Raw genomic sequence first — 26,131 nt, forward strand, 5'->3', positions numbered from 1 at the left:
TCTGGGAGGGCTTGGGAATTTGTATTTCTAAAAGATTCCCAGTGCTGCTGTTACTGCTGTGGTCCAGGGGCCACACTGTGAGAGCCACTGATATGGACCATTTCCCTCGGAAACCAAACACTTGCAAATATGTGAAGCTCTGGATGTGCAAACATTTAATTACGTGGAGGCAATGGAGGATATGAGGATTGTGGGATCAGGATAAATAATGGATAAAATACACTCTGAACTGGCCGGGAAACTGAAAGCTTCCAAATTTTTTCTCAACAGAAGCAGAAAAAGAAAAAAGTCATAAAGATGACAGTGAATTAGACTTTTCAGCTCTTTGTCCTAAGGTATTTTTTGTTCAGTTTTCAATTTATTCCTGTGTGGTTTGCCTGTCAATGTATCTACTTGTACCAAAACTGGAATGATTTTCTTAATACAACTTCTCCTATTTCTCTAAGATGATTGAACTATTAAAAGGAAAATACTCATCTGGTTCTTACTATTCTGACATTTTCGGTGTTAGTTGGATTTTTAGAAAGACATCCCATGGAAGTTTGAAATGTGTCACTGGCATTTATATTAATACAGATTAGCCTCACCACTGCCGCCAAAGAATTGTCTGTGTCTGACACCGATGTGTCTGAGATCTCCTGGACGGACAATGGGACCTTCAACCTCTCAGAAGGATACACTCCACAGACAGACACTTCTGATGGTATGCTCACACCTGTAAATGCTCTGAGTGTTATTTTGAGCCCATGCAAAAGTATTTAACTGTGTCAGCTTCTGACTGGATAAAGTGTGCTACAGCTATGCAATGGAATATCACTGGGCTATAGAAACACTGGCACTTGCTACAATATGGATACACCTTGAACATGATATGCTAAGGGCAGGAAGCCAAACACGCAAGTCCATGCATTGTGTGACTCCACTTATATGAAATGTCCAAAACAGACAAGTCCATGTGCAAGGAAATTAGATGAGTGACTGCCAGGGGCTGGGGGAAGAGGGACTGGTGGGTGACTGGTAATTAATATGTTTCCTTTTGGGTGATGAGAATGTTCTAGAATTAGATAGTGGAGATGTTGTACAGCCTTGTGAATGCACCAAACACCACCTAACTGTACACTTTAAAAGGGCAAATTTTATAGGCTATGAATTATATCTCAAAATCTATTATTTAAGAGTGTGAGAAAAAAATCTAAGCCAGTCAATGTCCAATTCTGCCTTTATTTTGAAAAGAAATAATTGACAATGAAAAAAAAATCTGGAATATCTGGTAGCATTATTTATAGCAGTAATAGGAAATAGTGAGACACACATACACTCAGTCGTGTCCAACTCCTTGTGACCCCATGGAATTCTCCAGGCAAGAATACTGGAGTGGATAGGCATTCCCATCTCCAGGGGATCTTCCCGACCCAGGGATCGAACCCGGGTCTCCTGCATGGCAGGCAGATTCTTTACTGTCTGAGCCACCAGGAAAGACCACAGCTGTGGGAAAGAGGAAGAGAAAAGCTAATCCCATGTATCCAGGGCTAGCTCTCATTGAGAGGGACTGAACCATGGGGGACAGGTTTCCTGAATCAAAAGCTGACTCCAGGGTTGCTCATATTCTTCTTCCAAGTTAGTTAAAAAAAAAAAGAAAGCTTTCTTCTTTTTTATAATTAGGTAAAGTACAATTTAAAATAAAATTTAAGACAGCTCTTGTGCAATAACACACACTGGTCTCATTGGATTATTATTATTGTGCTGGTCTCATTGGATTATTTCAAGTCATTTTAACCATATACTGAAAATATAAGCAATTATAATAAAGGATTATGAATGAATTATTTTACACGTCTTTATAGGCAAGAACACACTTCCTTCTCCTAGAGGAAGGAAGAAGGCTGTGTGATGTTGAAATAATACAGATTGAGAGATTGGGAAACCCACGTGTAGCCTTGCCTTTGTCATTAACTTACTATATGGCCTTGCACAGGTGACATAATTTCTGTGGATCTCAATTTCCTCATCTTTAAAGTGTATTAGAACAAGAGGCTCACTGAATTCCTCTCAAGCTCTACAAGCTGTAAACATCTGCAAGACCAGGATAACAAACCCTTTGATCTTAAGCATCCTGTCTCAGGGGCTTCCCTGTGGCTCAGATGGTAAACAATCTGCCTGCAATGTGGGAGACCCGGATTTGATCCCTGGGTTGGGAAGATCCCGCTTGGAGAAGGAAACAGCAGTCCACTCCAGTATTCTTAAGTGAAAGTCGCTCAGTCTTGTCCGACTCTTTGCAACCCCATGCACTATGGAGCGAGGCCTGGGTTGGAAAGATCCCTTGGAGGGTTATTCTGGAGTAGGCTGGTTCCCCTGGAGTAGGAAACCCTACTCACTTCCGTGTTCTGGCCTGGAGAATTCAATGGACTGTATACAGTCCATGGGGTCTCAAAGAATGGGACATGACTGAGTGCCTTTCACTTTCACTTCCAGTATTCTTGCCTGGGAGATCCCATGGACAGAGGAGCCTGATGGGCTGCAGTCCATGGGATTGCCAAAGAGTCAGACACAACTTAAAAACTAAACACAATAGCTTCATCAGTTAAAAGTTGAATCATTAAAAAAAAAATTATTATGGTGCTTAAGCCTCAACTTTTATTCTGCATTTTACAGATCTTGACCGACCTAGTGAGGAAGTTTTCTCTCGAGACCTTTCAGATTTTCCATCACTAGAAAATGGCACGGGAACAAATGATGAAGATGAATTGAGCCTTGGCCTGCCCACTGAACTCAAGAGAAAAAAGGAGCAGTTGGACAGCGGTCCCAGGCGGAGCACAGAGAAGAAGTCAGCAGCTGGTCTCACCCTTCCTCTGAGCAGTGACCAGACCCTGCACCTGATGAGCAACCTGGCTGGGGATGTCATCACGGCTGCGGTGACCGCCGCAGTCAAAGACCAGTTAGCGGGCGTGCGCCAAGCGCTGTCTCAGGCTGCTCCCAGCCTGGGGGAGGACACAGACACGGAGGAGGGCGATGACTTTGAACTCCTGGACCAGTCAGAGCTTGATCAAATTGAGAGTGAATTGGGACTGTCACAAGACCAGGAAGCAGAAGCCCAGCAAAATAAGAAGTCTGCAGGTTTCCTTTCAAATCTGCTCGGAGGCCATTAGTCTGGGAATTGGCTTATTATGACAGAGCACAAACTACCAAAAAAAATTCAAACAAGCAAAAAAAAAAAAATCGAATCTTTTCAAACTGTGAGCTTTACTGATTACTTTAGAATTTTTTTGGTCTTTCCCCACCTCCTTCTGCAGTGAATTCATTGGATATATGTCAGCTGACACTGATAGATCGATATTTCTCATAGTTATTTTTATGTAATGAGCATGGAAATGACTTTATATATATGTATATGTATACACACACCCACTTACTGTGTTGTCGGAGTTGAATATTAGAGGTTGTTTTTAAAGTAAAATGAAAACACCCAATTATTGAGATCCTCCCATAAGTATTCCTTACGTTTTCTTCACAATTTTTCAAGCATGCAAAAGCAGGTTTATTGTAATTCACTGAAATATTAACAATTGTGAACACATGCTATTTTGGCTCCTTGTTCCTAATACTTGGACACAGTTAAAATTTTTTGGTGGATTTTTGACATAAAAAGACAAAAATCATCAAAGTCACTTTGGTGGAAAGACTTGGGAAATACTATTAAAATCAATTTCCTAGGATAATTTTTTGAAAATATATTTACGTTGGATAGGCTGACACATTTCCATGTTATTTCTGCAGTTGTAGACTTTAGGCTTCCTTGTAAATGGCATGCTCCATTGACAGCCAGCTCGAGTCTTGGCAATGGGTGATATTAGCGCGTAGAAAGCAAGTACTTAGATATCACGTGTCTACGTGGTTTTGATGTAAACAGAGATAGGCTGCACTTCTTTGTTTCAGTTGTCATGTATTTGTGATAAGGATATTGTGGGTGCAGATCTCTTCTGCCTGCTCAGAACTAGGTTAAACCCTCATCTTTCATATTACGGAAAAAGTCTCTTAAAATAGTTCCTGGTATGTTCTATGAGTGAAGTGGTCATCCACCATAGAGAAATAAGAACTGTTTTCACAGTCCGACTCCCAGGCAGGAGAGAAACTTGCTTGGCTTTCAAGTGTATTTATTTGCCACTGAAGTCAAAACCTGTAATCTGTTTCTTCTTAGGAAGCTAGAATATATATTTTCTTTTACTTTAAACATTTTAGATCACTTATAAATAATCAAATTTGACTTAGGTTTTTAACAAAGGACTAAAGAGCAGAAATCAAGCTAATTCTGTTTGTGCGATAGAAACCTTTAATAGTGACGAGGGACCATGTCAGCAGCTACCAACCATCTCTTCAATTTTCAGGTAGAGCTGGCATTTCGACAGACACACACAGACACCTGAGCCCCTCAGAAAGGAAGGATAATCCAAGAATACAGGAAATCTGCGGTCCCCTCTCTTTACTTCATCCCTTCCCTTCTGTGTCTAAAGAGTGATAATACATCACCTGACATTTTAATGTAGCATCTCATATTTAGTTTTTCTTTCTGAGGTATTAAAATATGTAGACTAAATTTTGCCAAATGTTAAAGGGAGAGAAGTGACTGAAGACTCTGACCGCTTGCTTTTCGTGATTGACGATGCTTCCGTGTTACTAGTGCCTCATGACTGTGTTTGATGTCCTTTATCAATACAAAAGTGAGCCTGTGCCTTCATCATCTTGCCCATTTCGGTACAAATGGAAACCTGGTGTTAGATCTGTGGGTTTGCGAGGAATATCCCTGACTTCTGTTTCAGCAAGAGTTTCTGGACATGGAGAAAAATACAGTCACGTATTTATAAAATAGTTTGTTACCAGGTTTCATTTTTTATGTGTATGTTTCTTCATTGGAAAAAATACTCTTGGCCACGAAGTCAGAAAGTTTAAAGGTCTTTTCAGTTTCTTCTATGAGGAGAAAAATAAGTTAAGTAACTCAAATAATTAGAGAATGTGTTACAAGCTTCAGTCAGTTCAGTTCAGTCGCTCAGTCCTGTCCGACTCTTTGCGATCTCATGGGCTGAAGCTTACAAGGAGATAAACTCAAGATTTGATGGTATAAATAATAAAGCTAGAATCAAATGTTATAAACTATAAATTAAAAGGGGTTGGGGATAGGGAGGTAGGTAGGTAGGGTAGAAAATGTGTTACCAGCCCTATGGTGGAGACATACCAACTCTCTGTGGACACTTGCGTTCTAACTACATATGCACTTTAATAGTATTTATTGAAGAATGGTGGTGGTTTAGTTGCTAAGCCATATCTGACTCTACCCATGGAGTGTAGCCTGCCAGGCTCCTCTGTCCTTGGGATTTCCTAGGCAAGAATACTGGAGTGGGTGGCCATTTCCTTCTCCAGGAGATCTTCCTGATGCAGGGCTTGAACCCAGGTCTCCTGCGATACAGGCAGATTCTTTACAAATTTACGGATTCTTTATTGAGTCACCAGGGAAGCCGTATGTGACTATAAATTTACACAATGTAATAATGGTACTCTTAAGTCTATCAAACATCAGGATGTCAAGGGTTTTCATCTTGTGTGTGTGTGTGTGTGTTTCTGGCAGGTTGGGGTGGAGGGGACATTACATATAATCTTGTTTCTGGTTTTAAGATGTGCTACTGATAAACCTAGTGATTGATTCAGTTCAGTGGGAAACTACAGATCCGCTACTATAAGAATTTATATAGTCATTAAAATGGGAAGCATGGATTTTCTTTTTAATTGTAGAGGAGCTATAGAAAGATGTCTTGTTCACCTCTCATAGGAAATGCTGAGCAAAACCATACAATGGGAAAAGCATACACTGATCATGCATTTTGATCTGAAACGATAAAGCAGGGCTCAAGTTCCTTTTGGAAGGTCAATCTAGGTTTAAAGCAGTATTTATATTCTCATTCTGCAGCATTTTTACTGTTTTCACCTAAAAATCTTCAGAAGTGACTTTTGAAAACACATTAACATAGTACCTTGATATGTTGAGGAGAAATTTAACTCAAAGTTCTCTTGGTCAGTGGGCTCACTTTTATCAGGGACCTGTTGGCCATAGACCTCCTCTTTTCTACTGTTTCTCCAATCAATTGCAGATACTGCTGCTGGATATACTCAAGGTCCAGTTATATTCCTCATGCCCATAAAAACAGAAACACTCTGAGTCTCTACTGTTTACCAACTGCAAAGTGAACGGCAAATTCTAGAATTCAACTCTTTACTCAAAGGCGATACCTTAATACTTCCTTGTCTTTTTTCCCTTTCTTTACCATATCTTTTGTATCACACAAGCTAGGTATGTAATCTTCCTAAATATGCCCCTTATTTTCCTCTGTCCACAGGTTCTCTTCTCTAGCCCCTTTTTCCACCTACAGATGAAGTCTTCATTATCCCCACCTCCCTCAGTACCCATCTGAAATGTCAACTCCTTAACGAAAACTTATCTCCCTAGTTGATGCCATTTTTCTATTCTAAATACCCATCGCCACTTCCTTTGTGTCTCACTGTACTTGACCCATCTTTATTCTATTAGTTACTTGTGAATTTCTTATCATCCTTAACAAGACAGAAAAATCTCAAAAAAAAAGGTGTATTAATTTAGAACCAGTAGGATATTATGTGTGTGATTTTGTGATAATAAAATACAGATATTTGGTCTTTGTCCCATTCTGGCATGGAGCTCCTAAAACCCTTGGAAGGTCTTAAATGATGAGAATGATAAATGTGTCTTTGTTATCTTGATGAGGTGACTTTTGGACAGCCCTGTAGGCTAGCTGAGAGGATGTCATAACCAAAACTCCAGAGAGAGAGAATCTCTTGTTTGGGACCTTTCCAACCTCACTCAAAGTATCTCTTCATTGGGCCGTTTATTTACATCCTTTAGTTTCCTTGGTAGGGCTTCCCTGGTGGCTCAGTGATAAAGAACCTGCCTGTAATGCAGGAGACACAGGAGACGTGAGTTGGATCTCTGGGTCGGGAAGATCCCCAGAAGCAGGAAATGGCAACCCACCCCAGTATTCTTGCTTGGAGAATCCCATGGACAGAGGGGCCTGGCAGGCTATAGTCCAGGGGGTTGCAAAGAGTCAGACACGACTGAAGCTACCTAGAAGTCACCCCTGTTTCCTTTGTAGTAAACTGGTAATCTAGTGAGTAAACTAGTCTCCAGATTTCTGTGAGCTGCTCTAGTAACTTACTCAAGACTGAAGAGGACGTCTTGGAAACCTCTGATTTACAGCCAGTTGGTCAGAAGCAACACAACCTGGACCTGGAATTGGCTTCTGAAGTGGGGTCAGCCGTGCAGGACTGAGCATTTTGACCTGTGGGATCTGACTTCATCTCCAGGTAGATAGTGTTAGAATCAAGTTGAGCTGGAGGACACTAGCTGGTGCTAGAGAACTGTTTTGTAGTCTGGGAAAAAACAAACATTCCTGGAGATACAGGTAGTGAGGAGAGGTGATAGGAGATACTGAAAACCAGGCAAAGGAATATAGCCTTCATCTATGGGCAACAGATAACTATTCTTGAGCAGAAGGAGCGACACACGAGAAAAGATGGCTGAGGAGAATTATTGTGACGATCTCTGTGTGCTGAGGGTAGACTAAGAGGAATGAGAAGGCTCTCCAGGAGACCAAGTAATAGAACTGCAGCCCTTGGGGAAATTCACATGATGGAGAAAGCAGAGTCCCTTTGAAGGAAAAGTAAAAACACTCGGTGAGTTTAAAGATGCTGAAATGAGTCATGAAATAGATGGAAGGAGGCAGGGAGGAAATAATGACCTGAAGAAGGAACAGATGCTTGAAGAACCACAGATAATGGAAAAGAGAAAACAGAAATTCTTTACTGAACATAACCATTCTCTGCTTTAATTTTAGAGAAAGCTTGAAAATATACATTGGTTTGTGTATCCCTGCTGGAGTCATACTAATTACATTTCTTAAGATGGGTATCCAGAGGACTCAGCTATTTTAAAAGATTTTGATAATCTCAGAATTTTCTGGAATAAAAATTATCACAAAAGAATCATTCAACACATACTAAATAATCCATGTGCCAGCACTGTTCTAGTTTTGGGGTACATAGCAAAGAAAGGAGTCCCTGTTCCCAGGGAGCTTGTAATCTGGAAATGGAGGACTAACCCATAACGGGACTGACTATTCTGGTCTGCCCAGGATGGAGGCAGTTCATGGGATACTGGACTTACAGTGCTAAAATTGGGAAATCAGAAACAAACAACAAATCCTAGTGGTGGCCAATTTCCTTAACTGGTCCCCAAAGACACCCCATTCATGTACTCACATTCCCCCTCCCACACCGATTAGGGCTGACCTTTGTTAAGTAACAGCATATTGTAGAAATGACCATGTGTGACTTAAAGACATTGTGACTTGCACTTTGCTTACATTGAGGGAAGCCAGTTGCCATGTTACAAGAACACTTAAGCAGCTCCATGGAGGAACCCAAACCCTCCTGCTATCAGTGTGCAGACAAGCCCCTTCTGAAGGTATCCACCAGCCACAGTCAGACCTTCAGCTGCCTTAGATTCTTGATGTGACTTAAGCTCTGTCCCTGCAACTTTATGAGATGGTGAGCCACTCCAACTCCTGACTTACAGAAATGGAAATAAGCAAGGTCTGTTTTCTTGCTAGATGTTGGGGGTAATGTGATATGGAGTAATACATGTCTAGTACGGTGATGTGTAAAGAATGGTAAAAAAATTCTCCTGCAATTCAGGAGACCCAGGTTCAATCCCTGGGTCAGGAAGATCCCCTGGAGAAGGAAATGGCTTCTCACTCCAGTAGTATTACCTAGAGAATTCTATAGTCAGAGAAGCCTGTTGAGTCCACGGGGTCACAAAGAGCTGGACACCACTGAGCAACTAACACACACATTGCTGTGGAGAAAAGGTATGCTCGGGAAAGATTTATGAGCTGGGAGTAGGCACTACTATGACAAGAGGGTGTGGATAGGCCTCTCCTATAAAAATATTTGGGTAAAAACCTTAAAAGTAAGGGAGCAAGACAGCAATAGTTGATTCAAGCAGAATAGTAAATGATTTCTGAGACATAATACCAACAAAAAGATGCTTGCTTAGCCTTGCTAGAGGAACAATAAAAGTGTCAGTGTGACTAAAGGGGGTAAGCAGGGTAGGGCAGGAGGTCAGGGGTAGGTACAGTGGGCATTCTAGAATAGAAAGGGAACCCTCTTTGTCACTTTGGACTTCCCTAGTGGCTCTGACAGTAAAGAATCTGCCTGTAATGCAGGGTTGGGAAGATCCCCTGGAGGAGGGCCTGGCGACCCACTCCAGTATTCTTTCCTGGAGAATCCCATGGACAGAGGAGCTTGTTGAGCTATGGGCCATAGGGTCGCAAAGAATTGGGACAGGACTGAAGCAACTTATCATGCATGGACAATAAAGTATCACAGACTGGGTGGCTTATAAACAACTCCACCCCCCCAAACACACAGTTCTGGAAGCTGGAAGTCAGGGTGCCAGCATGGTCTGGTGAGGGCCCTCTTTGTAGTCTCAGACTTATTGTATCCTTTCCTGGGTCTCTTTTAGAAGACCACTAACCCCATTGGGAGAAATCTGACCACACACCCTAACACCTCCCAAAAGGTCCACCTTAAATAATACCATCATCTTGGGCACTGTTTTCAATCTATGAATTGTGGGGGAACACAAACATTCAGACCAGAGCAGGAAGGCATTTAAATTTTATCGTGAGTCAAGGGAATCCACTGGAAGGTTTTCAGCAAGAAGAATGCAAGACTAGACTTGATTTTTTTTTTTTTTAAGTCTTTTCTTTGGTGCTCTGGCTCCCTTGCATTCAAAACATGTAGCCATTCAATTCTGAAACAGGCTGATTGCTTCAGCTAGGCTGTGCACAGAAGTATAAGAATTCCCCTTTCCGTCAACATAAGTGCCTCCTATAGAACTGGCCTGAGACAAATGAAAGGACAGAGCTAACTGAGCACATGAAATGAAGCTAGTCCAAAGTGCTGCTACTGCTGCTAAGTCGCTTCAGTCATGTCCGACTCTGTGCAACCCCAGACGGCAGCCCTCCAGGCTCCTCTGTCCCTGGGATTCTCTCCAATGCATGAAAGTGAAAAGTGAAAGTGAAGTCGCCCAGTCGTATCTGACTCTCTTAGCGACCCCATGGACTGCAGCCTGCCAGGCTCCTCTATCCATGGGATTTTCCAGGAAAGAGTACTGGAGTGGGTCGCCAGTGCCTTCTCTGAGTCCAAAGTGAGGTGGGCGTTAATTGTAAATTCACTCTGGAATCCCAAGATTTAGTGCTAACAAACCATGTAAATGTCTCATTAAATCCTTTGTCTTGACTACCTGTTGAAATAATATTCAGGATGTGTGCTGTACCTGCTAAGTTGCTTCAGTGGTGTTCGGCTCCTTGTGACCCTATGGCTTGCAGCCCACCAGGCCCCTCTGTCCATGGGATTCTCCAGGCAAGAATACTGGAGAGGGTTGCCACGTCCTTCTCCAGGGGATCTTCCTGGAGACTGAACTCACGTCTCCTGCATTGGCAGGTAGGTTCTGTACCACTATCACTACCTGGGAAGCCTGCCATACTGGGCTTATTACAGGATTCAGTTCAGTTCAATTGCTCAGTCATATCCAACTCTTTGCGACCCCATGAACCGCAGCACACCAGGCCTCCCTGTCCATCACTAACTCCCAGAGTCCACCCAAACCCATGTCCATTGAGTCAGTGATGCCATCCAACCATCTTATCCTCTGTCGTCCCCTTTTCCTCCTGCCCTCAATCTTTCCCAGCATCAGAGTGTTTTCCAATGAGTCAGCTCTTCACATCACATGGCCAAAGTATTGGAATTTCAGCTTCAACATCAGTCCTTCTAATGAACACCCAGGACTGATCTCCTTTAGAATGGACTGGTTGGATCTCCTTGCAGTCCAAGGGACTCTCAAGAGTCTTCTACAAAGCCACAGTTCAAAAGCATCAATAATTCTGCACTCAGCTTTCTTTATAGTCCAACTCTCACATCCATATATGACCACTGGAAAAACCATAGCCTTGACTAGATGGACCTTTGTTGACAAAATAATGTCTCTGCTTTTTAATATGCTGTCTAGGTTGGTCATAACTTTCCTTCCAAGGAGTAAGCATCTTTTAATTTCATGGCTGCAATCACCATCTGCAGTGATTTTGGAGCCCAGAAATATAAAGTCAGCCACTGTTTCCCCCATCTATTTGCCATGATATGGGGTTTAAAAAAATGGCCATCTTAAGTCTTTGTTTCTGCTTTCTTAAAACATGGCTACTATTAGATTTAAGATGACCTGCATGTCCGGGATTCTGTTCCTACTGGGCAGCAGCTGGACGGGGCTCTGTGCTCCCAGGTGCAAACTACTGAGTTAGGAGCTTCCCCTGCGCCCTTCCTTGGAAGGGCCGCCCTAGAAAGGTCGAGGCTCTGGCCTGGACTCTCTGGTTTTCCTGTGAATTTCCTCAGCCTCCAACCTGAGTCTCTCAGCCCTCGGGGCGAGGGCTCTGACGGTCCAACCAACGGTCTAACCAGCAGCCCTGGCTTTCGTGACACCCACTCCTGGGGCTGCAGGGACACGAACTTCAGAAAGCCCTCGACCGCCGGGTGGTCAACCGCATCAGTCCTCCGGACTCCCCAAGCCCCGTTTCCGCGAGGCGGCCCCCTTCCCGGCCTCAGGTTTCAGCGTACAGGAAGAAAAAACCAACCCAGACATTAACTCTGCCGGGGCTAGGGCTGTCAATCAATAACCACCTCAGGCCACGCCCACTTTTGTTGACTCAGCACTCATCTCAGGTCGACTGGGCGGGGCCGGGTCGGTCACTGGCTTCCCCCACTTTCCCGGGACTCTCCGCGGCGGAGGCGTGGCTATAGTCTGAGAGGCGGGACTTCCTGTCCGACTGGGGATGACACGAAGTCCGGAAGTCAGCTCGCAGTCCGGCTCTTATGGTGTGGTCAGGCCTCTAGTTGCTAGATTTCTGCCTCGGTCGCGCTTTATTTCCCGCCTGGCGATGGCGACCTACACCTGCAACACCTGCCGGGCGGTGTTGGAAGACGCGGAGGCGCAGCGGGTCCACTACAAGACGGACTGGCACCGCTACAACCTGAGGCGCAAAGTGGCCGGCATGGCCCCCGTCAGCCTCGAGGGCTTCCAGGAGCGGGTGCGGGCACAGCGGGCCCTGGCGGAGCCGGAGAGCAAGGGCGCGGCCACCTACTGCACCGTCTGCAGTAAGAAGTTTGCTTCCTTCAAGGCCTACGAAAACCACCTCAGGTCCCGGCGGCACGTGGAGCTCGAGAAGCAGGCGGTGAGTCGGAAAGTGGCGCTCATGAACGAGAAGAACTTGGAGAAAGGACTGGGCGTGGACAGTGTGGACAAGGATGCGGTGAACGCGGCCATCCAGCAGGTCATCAAGGCTCAGCCGTCCACGTCTCCCAAGAAGGCGGCGCCAGCTCCCGAGGCGGAGCCCGGGTGTCCCGTGGCCGCCGGGGGACGTGGGACTCAGCCGCGAGACCCGGGCGAGAAACCTCCCCGGCTGCGGTGGTTTGAACGGCAGGCGAAGAAGTTGGCGAAACAGCAGGGGGAGGAAGAGAGTGAAGAAGACCTAGATGGGGACGGTGAGGACCGGCCTGGGGGGCGGGGCGAGGGAGGGGTTGGTCCTCAGGTTTTCAGTTTATCCTTGAGGTTGGAGCGGGGAGGTGTCAGTTTTTAAGTGAAGATGATGAGTGAAGGTGGTTTCCGTGCTTTCTGAACTGACCGGTGTGGCCAGCATCCTTACAGGGCATTTTATCAGTTCAGTCAGTCAGTTGTCAGTTCAGTCGTTCAGTCGTGTCCGACGCTTTGCGACCCCATGGACTGCAGCACGCCAGGCCTCCCTGTCCATCACCAACTCCTGGAGTCTACTCAAACTCATGTCCATCGCATCCGTGATGCATCCAGCCGTCTCATCCTCTGTCGTCCCCTCACTGTTGTATTAAATAGATTCAGATACTGAAACCATAAGATGGGCGGAGGGTAATATTAGTAAATATTTGTAGAATGAATAGATCCTTTCTCTGTTTATTGAATGGGGAGATTTTTAACATATGCAGAGGGGTACACATTACCCTCCACACCTTCTGCTATAGAATGTGTTGTTTCTGTTGGGTGTCTAGTTATGATGGCTTTGCACTTAACTTAGTTTGGTAAAACTGCACTGAGAAGTTCAGAATCAGCTAACTAACCTGAAACGGTAGGTTTGAGCCTTCAACCTAGCTTCCTTGACTTGGTGAGGTTTTTTTTTCCCCTTTCTTCCCCTATGGCGTCTCACATCCCACTAGCACTGATTGAAAGTGTTCATATATACCTAGAAAAGGAGCCAAAGCCCCCTTCAAGGGGTTTACTGTGCCCTGAACAAGGAAGACTAAGGCATTCCTTAGCCATGCAGACTGGTGAGTGGTAAATGAATGGCTAACACTGACATCTTCTACTAATTTTGTTTTTGAAATCTCTGGCTTGAAGACTGGGAGGATATTGATTCTGATGAGGACTTGGAATGTGAGGATGCTGAAGCCACGGAGGAGGAGGAGGAGCAGGATGCAGAGGAGGAAGAGGCAGGAGGAAGCACCCCCCTTGGTGCCATCCCCATAACGGACTGCTTGTTTTGTCCACATCACTCAAGCTCCCTCACAAAAAATGTGGCTCATATGACCAAAGTCCACAGCTTCTTTATTCCTGATGTAGAATATCTTTCAGATCTTAAGGGACTGATTAAATATTTGGGTGAGTATAATGTTCTTTTCTTTTTTAATGATGAAACCCTGCATTATTGGGGGGCATTGACTTTGTGTTTCTCACCAGTCTTGGATTGAATGACCTGCTGATTTTGTGAAAATAAAAAAACTTGGTGCCTGTTTTTTGAATTGTGATGAGATAGATGATGAGATATAATCTGGCTCCAAAAAGCTGCTTTCATGTCTTTTTCTCAACTTTTTTTCCAGGAGAGAAAGTTGGTGTTGGGAAGATTTGCTTGTGGTGCAATGAGAGAGGGAAGTCCTTCTACTCCACGGAGGCGGTACAGGCGCACATGAGTGACCGGAGTCACTGTAAGCTCTTCACAGATGGGGACGCTCTTTTGGAATTTGCGGACTTCTATGATTTTAGGTCAGTCTGGTTTGTAACATGGAGCAAAGCAAACTCATCATATTTGCACTGGCTTCACCTGTGCCCCTCCCTGGTAACTGGCTCTGTCGGGTATCCTATTCTTAATACCTCTTAGAACACTTTTATAAGGTGGTTATTTCCGGTCATTTTGTAAATGAGAAACTGGGTATCACAGAGTTAAACACACATATCTGACAGACGATCTCGGGCCCAAACTGTTAAGTTTGTCTGGTTTGAAAACTTGTTTTTGTTTGTTGTGGTGTCAACGGTCCGAAGTTCAGTTTTGCCTGAGTGGTTGGTTCTTAGTGTCAGTGTGCCTATGACTTAGCACAAGTGTGCTTTGCAAGCAGGTGTGTGTCATGACCATGCCAGGAGTGCAGAGTCCACCTGATACAGGTGTTCAGAAACGCCCTGGTCTTTTAAGTTGTCCTTTTGCATTTTCCTTCTGATTTCTCATTTCTCACTTGTCCTGACAGTTTTTCATTATAGCCACTTTGGTGGCTGTGTAGGGGTAAAAGTGGTGGCTGTGTAGGGATATCCATTGTGGTTTTGATGTGCATTTCCCTGAGAAATAATGCAGTTGAGAACCTTTTACTGTATGTTAACTGGGTATCTTAACCACTTGGATATCTCTTGTGAAGTGTCCGATCTGGTGTTTTGTCCATTCCTGTCAACTTATCTGCCTTACTGTTAACATTTTAGTGTGAGTTTCTCCAATTATTTTCCGTGTGTATTTGTGAAAGACAGAGATTCTTCTAGAACTACAGTGTCTTAATTTGCTAGTTTCTAGATGTACTCATGTCACTCTTTGGGGTAATTAATTAGATTAAAAATTTAAAAATCCGGTTCTTCAGTTGCACCACCCTCATTTCAAGACCTATGCTTAAAAGCAGATGTGCTTTGAAAGTAGCCACCATACTGGACACGCAGACTGAAGATCTGTATCGTCACAGAGTTCTGGACTGCGCTGTTCTAGAACTTGTTTCTGTAAGGATTTAAATTGAGAGCTGCATCTCCCACTGTACAGTCTCCTCCTTTTCCCCTGTTTGCCAGCCCTCCTTGAGAGAAACAACACAGGTGAAAGAGTTGTTATAGGTTATTTGCTCACTGTTTTTAAGAACAATTTTAGGTTCTCAGCAAAATTGGGCAGAAAGTATAGCAGTTTCTTATGTACTCCGTACCCCACAAGTACATAGCCTCCTTCATTATCAGCCTCCCCCAGTGGCACATATGTTGCATTTGATGAACCAAGTTGACCCACCAGTTATCACTCAAAGTCCATAGTTTAGTGTTCACTCTTGGTGTTGTCTACTCTGTGAGTGTGGACAGATGTCCATATAATGACATGTATCCACCATTAGAGGTAGTTTCATTTGCTTACAGATCCTCTGTGTTCTGCCTGTTCATCATTCTCCTTCACCTGACCCCTAGAAAACAGTGATACTTAATGTCTCCATATTTTTGCCTTTTACAGAATATTGTTTGGTTAGAATCATACAGTATGTAGCCTTTTCAGGCTTCTTTCACAGTAACATACTTTTAAGGTTCTTCCGTGTCTTTTCATGGCCTGCTAGCTCTTTTTTTTTTTTTTGGTGTAATTCAAAACTATTCCCTTGCATGGATGTACCACAGTTTGTTTATCTAGTCGCCTATTGAAGTCCATGTTGGTTTCTTCCAAGTTGTAGGAATTTGGATAAATCTTCTGTAATCCACTTGCAGGTGTTCGTATAGACAGAAGTTTTTGACTCCTTAGGGTAAATCCAAGCAGCAGGCTGGGTCTTATGGTAAAAGTATGTTTGATTTTGCAAGAAGCGGCCAGCTCTTCCAAGGTGGCTGTGCCCTCCTGTATCCCTGCTGGCAACGAAGGATTCCTACTGCCCAGACCCTCCCCAGCATTAGATGTTCCGGGTCTGGGCCATTCTGATAGGTGTGTAGTGGTATCTCTGTTTTAATTTCCATTTTTCTGATGACATATGCTGTGGGGCATGTTTTTTTATATGCTTATTTGCCATGTGTTTCTTCTTAGTGAGGAGTTTGTTGAGGTCTTTGGCCCATTTTTGGCCAAATGGGTTATTTTCTTACTGTTGAATTTTAGAGTTCTTTTTACATTTGGATAACAGTCCTTTATCAGATATGTCTTCTGTCAATACTTTTTCCAAGTCTTCGTCTTGTATTTTAATTCTCTTGATACTGTTTTTCACAGAACAGAAGTTTTTAATTTGAATGAAGTTTAGCTGATCAGTTCTTTCTTTCATGAACTGTGCGTTTTGTGTCATGCCTAAAAAGTCATCACCAAACCCTAAGTCATCCAGGTTTTCTCCTATATTATCTTCTAGGATTTTTTATAGTTTTGTATTTTACATTTAGGTCTCGGATCCAATTTGAGTTCATAGGCTATTTGCTTACTTTACTAAAGAGAAAATGTTGCTGCTGCTGCTGCTGCTAAGTTGCTTTAGTCATGTCCGACTCTGTGTGACCCCATAGACGGCAGCCCACCAGGCTCCCCCATTCCTGGGATTCTCCAGACAAGAACACTGGAGTGTGTTGCCATTTCCTTTTCCAATGCATGAAAGTGAAAAGTGAAAGTGAAGTCGCTCAGTTGTGTCTGACTTCTAGCGACCCCTGGACTGCAGCCTACCAGGCTCCTCTGTCCATGGGATTTTCCAGGCAAGAGTACTAGAGTGGGGTGCCATCGCCTTCTCCGAAAGAGAAAATGCTAGCAAGTTGTTTCCTCTCCAGAAGCTTTCAGTGTAGTCCCTGTAGACGTTAACCCTCGCCTGCCACCCCTTTAGTGATCTAGTAGGTTGGCAGTATGTTAATGAGATTTGGGGTCTTGGTCTGTGTGTTGATGGCATTCCATGGTTCCAGGAGTAGCTACCCAGATCACAAAGAAGGCGAAGACCATGATGAGACTGAGGAGCTGCCCTCAGAAAAGACCCTGGATTATGACGATGAAACCATGGAGCTGATTCTCCCTTCTGGTAAGTGCATTTGTCCAGAAAACGTAGCTTCACGCCATTGAGATTATTGGAGAAGCATGTTCCCATCACTTCCCTTCCACGCTGTGGGGAGAGAACCTACAGCTTCAAGTGTGTGTTTATGTTCCTGTGGACAAGGTCAACTCTGAAGCGCGCCCCATAGCTCTGATTTAGCTGTTTTGTTTAAGTTGCATCAGTGTTTTCCTCACTTTGTTGTGATTTATAATGCTTTAATCGGCCATTTCCTTTCTTTTCAATACATAAACCTTTTGTGTTCTGTTTATTATCTAGCTTTCTGGCCCCTCTGGATTTTTCTTGTTAAACTTGACTTTGCCCTTACTCCTTGAATTAATTCCTGTTTCCATGGTTGTTCAGATTGTATGTGTTAGTCTGGCATGGTTGGATATGATTGACAGCACCTAGGCTTCCTGTTCATATTCTGGGTGCAGGGAAAGACTTGGAGTTTGAATTCTGCCTTCTCCTTTGGGGAACAGGATTCATAATGGTAGAATTTTGTCCCAGATATGAAAAGAAGAAGGAAAGCTACGACTATGAGAAGTGTGAAATATTGTTTATAGTGTTATGCTTAGCTGATAGGAATGGGAGCAGCTAGAGAATATACATTTTAGAAGGACAGGGAATGGAATGATAAGATAATAAGGTTCTAATAATATATTTACTGAGAAGTTAGCATATTCAGGCAGATACATTATTTTCTCTTTAGATCAAGTCTGAGTTAGATTCTGTTGTCCGTATTTGACATAAGCCACCTGAAGCTTAGACAGGATGAGTAATTTGCCTAAGATCATGGACCTCGTCAGTGAAGAGCCCATTCCACCTTTCCTCCACTGCCTGGGAGATTTGCTGTAATGGGGGGGCAGGGGCAGTCATGCTGCCAGTGGATACATGTCTGCCATGAAGGAACCACCTTGTGCTGTTTGCTCTCCACATGGGATATTGCTGTTTAGGTACAGACAGCCCTGCTTAACCTGGAATAATAACCTTCTAAGGTGAAGGGCAGCTTTATGCAGTGACAGTTGGAGGAAAGTGCCGGCAGAACCTGTCTTGAGGATATAACTCCTCTACAGTGATAAAGCTATAATGCAGCAGGATATTGTGGCCCGTGCAACACACAGTAGCAAAACAGGCATAAGTGTATCACAAGGGACCTAATCTCCTCTTCCCCTGGTGAAAATACTAATGCAGAACCTCAGAAATAAGTTTGATAACTTCTTTTTCAAAAACTATTTGTTGGGCCCTTATTTTATTAGGTTCCCCTTCCTTGCATGCTAAGTCGCTTTAGTCATGTCCAACTCTTTGTGACCCTGTGGAACCCACCAGGGTTTTTTACCACTAGTTCCACCTGGGAGACTAAGATCACAGTGAGAAAGTGAATGAGCTAGTCCCTGCCAGCAGTGTCTGGCTGTAGCAGGATCACGGGATGTGGGCTTCGTTTTGCAGCCACTTTAGCACTTTTCATGACAAAAGTCTGTTCAACAGTGAGCATATCCTTTTTAAGATATATAGCCTATTTTAAGAGAAATTTTCACCTGGACTTAAAATTTCAGAAGCTTAAAGACTCCTTAGCTATCTAGACAACACATTGCCCGGAGTGATCCAGGCTCCTCAGTTTTGGCCAAAGCCAAAACTGGGTGTCTTCTCAGGATCCTTTATTCCTCTCCTAAATCCAGATGGTAACTAATTGCAGTTCCTAATTAGTTAGGAATTTGGCTTTTGAGTAGTTTTTCTTTTTTTTTCCTCCTTATCCATTTGTGTTACCATGAAAGCTTCCTCTCTGGCCTTCTCCAGTGTGATTTCCACTTGGCCACCAGAACATTCTTTCTGAAACAAACTCCATTCTTTCTATTTCCTTTTCCCTCTGGAATTCCCAGGGGAAGCCCTGGCCTTCAGGGTTGCTTTGTCACCCAGTGTCTTTGTGTGCTTCCTTTTCCTGCCCACGTGAAGTTTCCCTCCTCTAGGCCTTTGTGCATGCGCTGCCTGTCTTCCTCTGAGACTCAAGTTGGGTTCCTTGCTCCAAGCGGCTGAGCTGAGCTCCCGCCCTGGGTGAGGAGAGTCTCCTCTGCTCCCGTGACACTCGCACGGCCCTCACGACGGGTCTCTTCTTCTTGGCACTTGTTGACTCGCTTGCCTTCTGTCCCTGTTACTGTGAGGACCAAACTGGCTTCTTTCATCTCAGCACAGTGCCTCAGACACACGGGAGCCACGTAAACGTCTGTTGACTGAGTGACTGGAAAGTTGGAGGTGACTTAAAAGCAAGGTGACTTCCCTGGGCCTGCCACAGGGCAGATAAAGAGAGCTGAAGGAGCCATCCTGGGCTCCAGTGTGGCCTCAGGGACCACACATCATATTTGCCTACAGCCCCAGGTGGCAGATTGCTCTGCTTGTTCTTCACACAATCAAAGAAGAAAGGGCCATGAGATTAACTTGTAGGTCCAGTTTCTTGGGTTTTATTTATTTTTAGAGATGTTTTTTATGTGGACTTTTTTTTTTTTTTTAAGAAATCTTTATTGAATTTGTTATAGCATTGCTTCTGTTTTATGGTTTGGCTCTGGGGCAAGTGGTATCTTAGCTTCCTAACTGGGGATCGAACCCACACCCGCTGCCTTGGAAGGCAAAGTCTTAACCGCTGGACTGCCAGAGGAGTCCTATTCTTGCATTTTTAAAACATGAACTTCCTTACTGACAGCTGCCTGTCCACATACCGAGTCATGCTGTTTTAAAGTGTCGGATGCTCTTGAGGGAGGCTTGGCGGTAGTGAGTGACACTTGTGGTCCTTGAGTACTGGGCAGTTCTGTACCATTATATAGCCTCAGGAGAGACCTAACCGACTGCCAGGTACTGCCCCAACCTGGGGTGACTAGGCTCTGCACATCTCTTCCTGTACGTACATTTTCCTGGGGAAAGGCCATAATGGCATCAAGTAACCTGTGTGGCTACACAGATTTTTTTGACCACGTGGATAAGTGTATTCCTTTCACCCCCCGGGGAGAGTCTGTATGTAGTGTCTAAAAAGCGTGTGTGACCTGGAGCCAGAAAAGGAACCGTCTACATACACATCATTCATTGCCTTCCTGGGTCTTCTTCACAGATGACTGACTTCTGAAACCTTATAATAGAATTCATTTAAATAGTAATAGTACATGGCTTTCTTAGTGAACCAGAAACTAGCAATATTCTGAAATTTTTTCCAGCTCTACAGTTACGTATACTTTTACTATCTCATGTTAAAAACCAGTCATCCTCTGGTCAGTCAGTCTTCGTTTTAATGAGATATGACAGTTTATTGTCCATTGGTTTTCTCCCTCAATACTGCTTTGGGTTTTTTTAATGAACCAAGGAAATAGGAACTCTCAAATAAACACCATTTAGACGTGTGGTGGTATTATGGCAGTATATTCAATCACCTGGTTATTTCTTTGAACAAATTCACCATTCAGAAACCTCTGATTATGCTCAGTTATATATATATGACTGGGTCAGTGTGGATGTTAGCATGAAGCTGATTTCTAGGATTCTAATGTGGAGAGCATAGTGATATTTAATCAACTACCCTTAGTAGAGTCTGCATAAAACTGGTTTCAAAAGTAGCAAGTAGTTGGGATTCCTTGATTGTAGTTGCTTCAGGTCAAGTTCAGGTCAGTCGCTCAGTCATGTCTGACTCTTTGGGACCCCATGACTGCAGCACACCAGGCCTCCCTGTCCATCACCAAATCTGGGAGCTTGCTTAAACTCATGTCCATTGAGTTGGTGATGCCGTACAACCATCTCATCCTCTGTCATCCCCTTCTCCTGCCTTCAGTATTTCCCAGCATCAGGGTCTTTTCTAAGGAATCAGTTCTTTGCATCAGTTGGCCAAAGTGTTGGAGTTTCAGCCTCAGCATCAGTCTTTCCAGTGAATATTCAGGACTGATCTCCTTTAGGATGGACTGGTTGGATCTCCTTGCAGTCCAAGGGACTCTCAAGAGTCTTCAACACCACAGTTCAAAAGCATCAATTCTTTGGCGCTCAGCTTTCTTTATAGTCCAACTCTCACATCTCCATACATGACTGCTGGAAAAACCATAGCTTTGACTAGATGGACTTTTGTTGGCAAAGGAATATCTCTGCTTTTCAGTATGCTGTCTAGGTTTGTCATAGCTTTTTTCCCCAGAAGCAAGCATCTTTTAATTTTATGGCTGCAGTCACCATCTGCAGTGATTTTGAAGCCCAAGAAGATAAAAGTCTGTCACTGTTTCCAGTGTTTCCCCATCTATTTGCCATGAAGTGATGAGACCAGATGCTGTGATCTTGATGGTCTCAGAGACAGTGACATAGAGCTCCAGTAGAGGGTGCTGTGAGCATTCGTATCCAAGACTGGTCGGCTCTTCAATTCCTGTGGAGCAGGTTGGTGTGAGGACACCTCCAGTTAGTTGCTGACTAGCCAGAAGAATCTGCCACTGGATCCACAAGAGATACATAATCAATCTTAGGGAAATTACTCTTAGAGATACTTTGTCACTGTCTAATGTCAAATGTTAGGCTCTTTGTTAAGTGGGAGTAGACAGTCTTTTTCATTTTAATTGAAGTATAGTTGATGTATGCTGTTGTGTGAGTTTCTGGTGTATAGCAAAATGATTCTACATTTTACGTAAATATGTGTATATGTGTTCTTTTTCATTATAGTTTGTTACAGGATATTGAATATAGTTTTCTGTGCTGTGTGTAGGACATTGTTGTTTATCTGTTTTATACATAGTGGTTTATATCTGCTACTGCAGTTACAAAGCCCTAATTTCTCCTTCCCTGACCCCCTTTCCTCTTTGGGAACCATAAGCTTGCTTTCTGTGTCTGTGAGTCTGCTCTGTTTTATTAAGTTCACTTGTATCATGTTTTAGAGCAGGAGTGGACAGTCTTGTAGGCAGTTATTACTGTGGCAGAAGATAGATGGACAGGTGGTAGCTTCAGCCTGACTCAGACACTTCCCATCTGTTACTTGTGGACAGGCACGCTGTGTTCCGGTGCGAAGCTGAGCTGTTCTCAGCGCCTGTGCTCGGTGCTTACTGCCAGGCGCTCCTGTCATTGCCACAGGACAAGGGTGGCTCTAAGCAGCGCTTGCAGTTCTCCTGCCAGGTGTCAGGAACCTTGGCAGTGATTCATGAACCGTCTTCAAACATGTCTTAAAACGCAGCCTTCAAGAGTACATATTTCTAAGTGCTGCTTACAAATGTAAATAAATCAGTTTAGTAAGTGCTAATGAGCAGCATTATCATTTAATGATTCTGAGGAAGTCATTGTTGCAAACCCAGAGCATCCTGAGCTACATTATACGTAGAAAGTCGTCATCAGCACTGCTGGGCTTTCCTGCTCGAGCTTCCGTGTAAGTGTGAGCCTTCTCCATCGCTGTCTCACTTGTTTCTGGTGGTCTGGGAGCTTTGTTAATTCTTCCCCCGCCAGAACAATCGGGTCCAGGGAGACATTTTTCATTCATGTTAGTATCCAGAGACCACAGCATCATGGAATTGAAAATTTCTCTTTTTGTTGTCTCCTGAGTCTGGTCACAAATCAATCACCTGGAAGTAATCACTTATTCATACCTGTGTAGGGAGCAAAATGTTGCGCAGGTAGCTTGTCAAGTACCGGGTGTTCACACAGAATAACCTGATAGAGTTTTTTCTAGTAGGTTAAAAATCTAGAGTCTAAAAGCAAATATAGCCATCTATAATAGTTATAGTATTCTGTTCATGGTCTTTCTACCCAAAAAGCTGTCAACATTTAGAAAGCAGTAGGTCGGGGTTTCTCCACTTCAGCACTGTGGACCTTTTGGGCCAGATAATTCTTCGTTGAGGGTCTGTCCTACGCATTGTATGGTGTTTAGCCAAATCCCTGGCCTCGACCCACTAGGTGTCAGGAGCTTCCCTCTACCTGTGACAACCAGCAGTGACTCCAGTCACTGCCATGTGTCCCCCCTGTTTGAGAAGCACCGCATTAGGGAATGTTAGCAAAGGGAAAGTGGATTGGCTTTTCTTCTAAACCCAGGCTGTGGCTTGTAGAACTAAACATCAGGCCAGGATTGGTGCTTAATCTTTTTAAAGAAAGTTAAAATTCCTTTTCTCCTAGGATCCTGTTATCTGTATTAGTAGGGACGGCCGTGTGAATTTCTGTGGAGGCATATTGGAAGTACGGATGCTGCATTTTTCACTTGACAGTGACTTGTCATTATCCCTGTTTTGCAATGTCTCTACTGTTTTTTTTTTCTCCTTTAGCCATAGACTTAATTGGTTGAATATTTGCAACAATCATTCTATGAAAAACTGAAGTTGCTCAGTTGTGTCCGACTCTCTGCGATTCCATGGACTGTAGCCTACCAGGCTCCTCAGTCCATGGAATTTTTCTATACACAAGTTTTAATTTCTTAACAAAACTCTTTATTCCATGTTGCTAGGTTACTTCACTCTCTGTTTTATGCCACATTTCCATCAAGAAGTATTTCCCCAAATCACAGTCTGCCTGGTTGTGTGTTGTTGTTGTTTAGCTGCTAAGTTGTGTGCGACTCTTTGCAGTGCCATGGACTGCTCTGTCCATGAGACTTCCCAGGCAAGAGTACTGGAGTGAGTTGCCATTTCCTTCTCCAGGGTTTTGTTTCTTTAATATTTATTTACTCATTGATTTGGCTACACCAGGTCTTAGTTGCAAACTCGGGATCTTTAGTTGTGGCGTGTGAACTCCTAGCTGCAGCACGTGGGATCTAGATCCCTGCCCAGGGATCAAACCTGGGCCTTCTTCTTTGGGAGCACAGAGTCTTAGCCACTGGACCACCAGGGATGTACCTCAGTGTCTCTGCTCGGGTTTGCCTTCTTTCCCTCATTGGTTAACATACAGCTTCATCTTTCTTCAGCTGGTAGAACAGTGTTTTTTTTCTGGCACATGCGTTTTCCAGCTAGATTAACATGAAAAGTGATTTGGAAAGCCCTTGCTTTATAACTCTGCTTTGAAAAATGATCCAACTCCGTGCTTCAGTACTGTTCTTTTGAAAACCAGGTGCCAGGGTGGGTCATCGCTCCTTGATGAGATACTACAAGCAGCGGTTCGGCTTGTCGAGAGCTGTGGCGGTTGCTAAGAATCAGAAGGCTGTGGGCCGGGTCCTGCAGCAGTACAGAGCCCTGGGATGGACTGGCAGCACAGGTACGCCCGTGGGGCCCTCCTGGGCCAGCCCAGGAACTTGGGTTACACAAAGGGGCTCGCGCGATGTGGTTCTCTTCACTCTCTCCTTATGGGTCCTCTCTGGGGGAAACTTAGCTTCTTGGCCTATGACCACTTGAGACATATATGGCGATAAACCCAAAGTTCCATGACTTAAAAATTTCATATTCCTCAGCACAGTAGCTTTTAAAAACTGCCTATAAACCATTAAGTTTTTTAGGAGGTATAATTGCAAAAGTAATTGCTTAGTAATCATCAAAGGTTGAAATTCTGGAGGTTATACAGAGGACTTAAATAATGTCCTTGAGGCAACATAGTTTGAGCTGTGGAGTCAAACATGACTTACCTGATATTCTTATACGTTCTTATACAAAGAGTCTGAGTAATTTAATTAATCGAGGCCTCTGTTTCTCACTGATAAAATGGAGGTGGTATTAATAATATCTGCTTACAGAGGCGTGCGGGTTGGATGTCATAAAGCATGTGTGACATAGTACATGCACATATTAAGGGCCGGCTATCGTCCTTCGTTTTGAAATTTTTCTTTAGAAAGCTTAGTAAGGCTCAGAGGGCTAGAGCATGCGACTGAAATTGTTCAGCTTTGAAAGATCATCAGTGTGAAATTATTTAAATCTATTCTGATGTCTGCTGAGTGCAGCTCGTTATGCTTGGATCTTCAAGGAGAACGTCAGTCCACTGAAGTCAGGAGTGGGGAGAGGTGCTTTCCGATGGCCTGGAAGGCGCCGAAACCGAAACCCATCATCAAGGCCTCTGTGTTTATATATGCACGTGGATTCCCTCGCTGGGACCCCCTGGGAGCTGTGAGGCCACTTAAATTAGTGGACAGACTTCCTGTTAGTCTTGTCAGGAATTCTTGTCTGACTTGGTTTATAGTCTGCCTTTCTCCGTGCCTTTGGTCAGTGGTCTTCACCTTTTGGGCTTCTAGACCTTTTCAGATGATGAAAACTGAAGAGGCGTGTATATAGAGAGCAGTCCTGGTGCACAGTGGCAGGCGCACGGAACCCCCCAGGGCTCGTTGGATAGAGGCATCAGATAATAACTCCTGTTTAAATATTAGAGCCCGCTTAACCGAAACCAGCTTTGATTCTCTGCCAAGTTGGGTTTTCTCTGATCGCAGCTCACTGTCCTTTGCTTCATTCTCACCCCCTTCCCAACCCCAGGAGCAGCTCTGGTGCGCCAGCGGGACATGCAGTATGTCCAGAGGATGAAGTCGAAGTGGATGCTGAAGATGGGGATGAAGAACAACGCCACCCGGCAGATGCACTTCCGGCCCCAGGTGCTGTTCTGATCGGCCAGGGGCTGGGACGACGCCCTCCCGCTGCCACTTGCCCTGTACTTCCTCTGTCCTGACCTGATAATAAAAGCCAGGATCAAATTGGCTCTCCTGTGTCATTTTTTGACAGGGTTGAGGGGTCATCTTTTTACCCAGTGAGTACTGTCTCTGCTGGACTCAGGCCCTGCCCTGCTTCTGAGAGGTGCTGTGTAGTGTCAGCTTGGAGCTGATTTAGGGCTGTCAGAGTAGCGTGGGGGACTCAGGAGTGACTTGTCTGCTCTGAGCCTGGCTTAACGTTCAGAGGAACACCTTGCTGTGTCCTGGAGCCGCGATCCGCATTAGGTGCTTTGAAGCTTCTGGGGGAGCAGAGTGGAGTGTCCCTCATTGGAATGTACTGTGGCTCCCGAGATGGCGACGATCTCTGGGCGCTTTCATTAAATCCAAGCAGAGTAAAAAAGCATG

General features: G+C 44.2%; 2 protein-coding genes across 3 annotated transcripts in view; both read left to right on the plus strand.

The window, feature by feature from the left end:
- RETREG1 (reticulophagy regulator 1) overlaps positions 1 to 4,861 on the plus strand; it is a 156,916-nt gene extending 152,055 nt beyond the window's left edge. For both annotated transcript variants that reach the window (XM_069556125.1, XM_069556126.1), the window contains 3 exons: positions 271 to 335; positions 577 to 703; positions 2,653 to 4,861. In XM_069556125.1, coding sequence (XP_069412226.1) covers positions 271 to 335; positions 577 to 703; positions 2,653 to 3,146 — 686 coding nt within the window. In that variant the 3' untranslated portion in view covers positions 3,147 to 4,861. The remainder of the gene's footprint in view (positions 1 to 270; positions 336 to 576; positions 704 to 2,652) is intronic.
- A 4,966-nt stretch (positions 4,862 to 9,827) lies between these two features.
- On the plus strand, positions 9,828 to 25,771 carry ZNF622 (zinc finger protein 622). The gene is made up of 6 exons (XM_069556124.1): positions 9,828 to 12,672; positions 13,556 to 13,816; positions 14,035 to 14,197; positions 17,066 to 17,178; positions 24,214 to 24,357; positions 25,557 to 25,771. Exons 1-6 carry the CDS (start codon positions 11,964 to 11,966, stop codon positions 25,682 to 25,684), a joined length of 1,518 nt encoding a protein of 505 aa, XP_069412225.1. The 5' UTR covers positions 9,828 to 11,963; the 3' UTR covers positions 25,685 to 25,771.
- Positions 25,772 to 26,131: the final 360 nt, after the last annotated feature.

Source organism: Ovis canadensis, chromosome 16 (genome assembly GCF_042477335.2).
Source record: "Ovis canadensis isolate MfBH-ARS-UI-01 breed Bighorn chromosome 16, ARS-UI_OviCan_v2, whole genome shotgun sequence".
Classification (NCBI taxonomy): domain Eukaryota; kingdom Metazoa; phylum Chordata; class Mammalia; order Artiodactyla; family Bovidae; genus Ovis; species Ovis canadensis.

Bases quoted from the DNA above. Each gene is read 5' to 3' on its own strand.
- ZNF622 (XM_069556124.1), top strand. From the start codon at position 11,964: ATGACACGAAGTCCGGAAGTCAGCTCGCAGTCCGGCTCTTATGGTGTG. The intron at 17,179-24,213 runs GTAAGTGCATTT...TTTGAAAACCAG, and splicing joins GGAGCTGATTCTCCCTTCTG to GTGCCAGGGTGGGTCATCGC. The intron at 24,358-25,556 runs GTACGCCCGTGG...TCCCAACCCCAG, and splicing joins GGGATGGACTGGCAGCACAG to GAGCAGCTCTGGTGCGCCAG.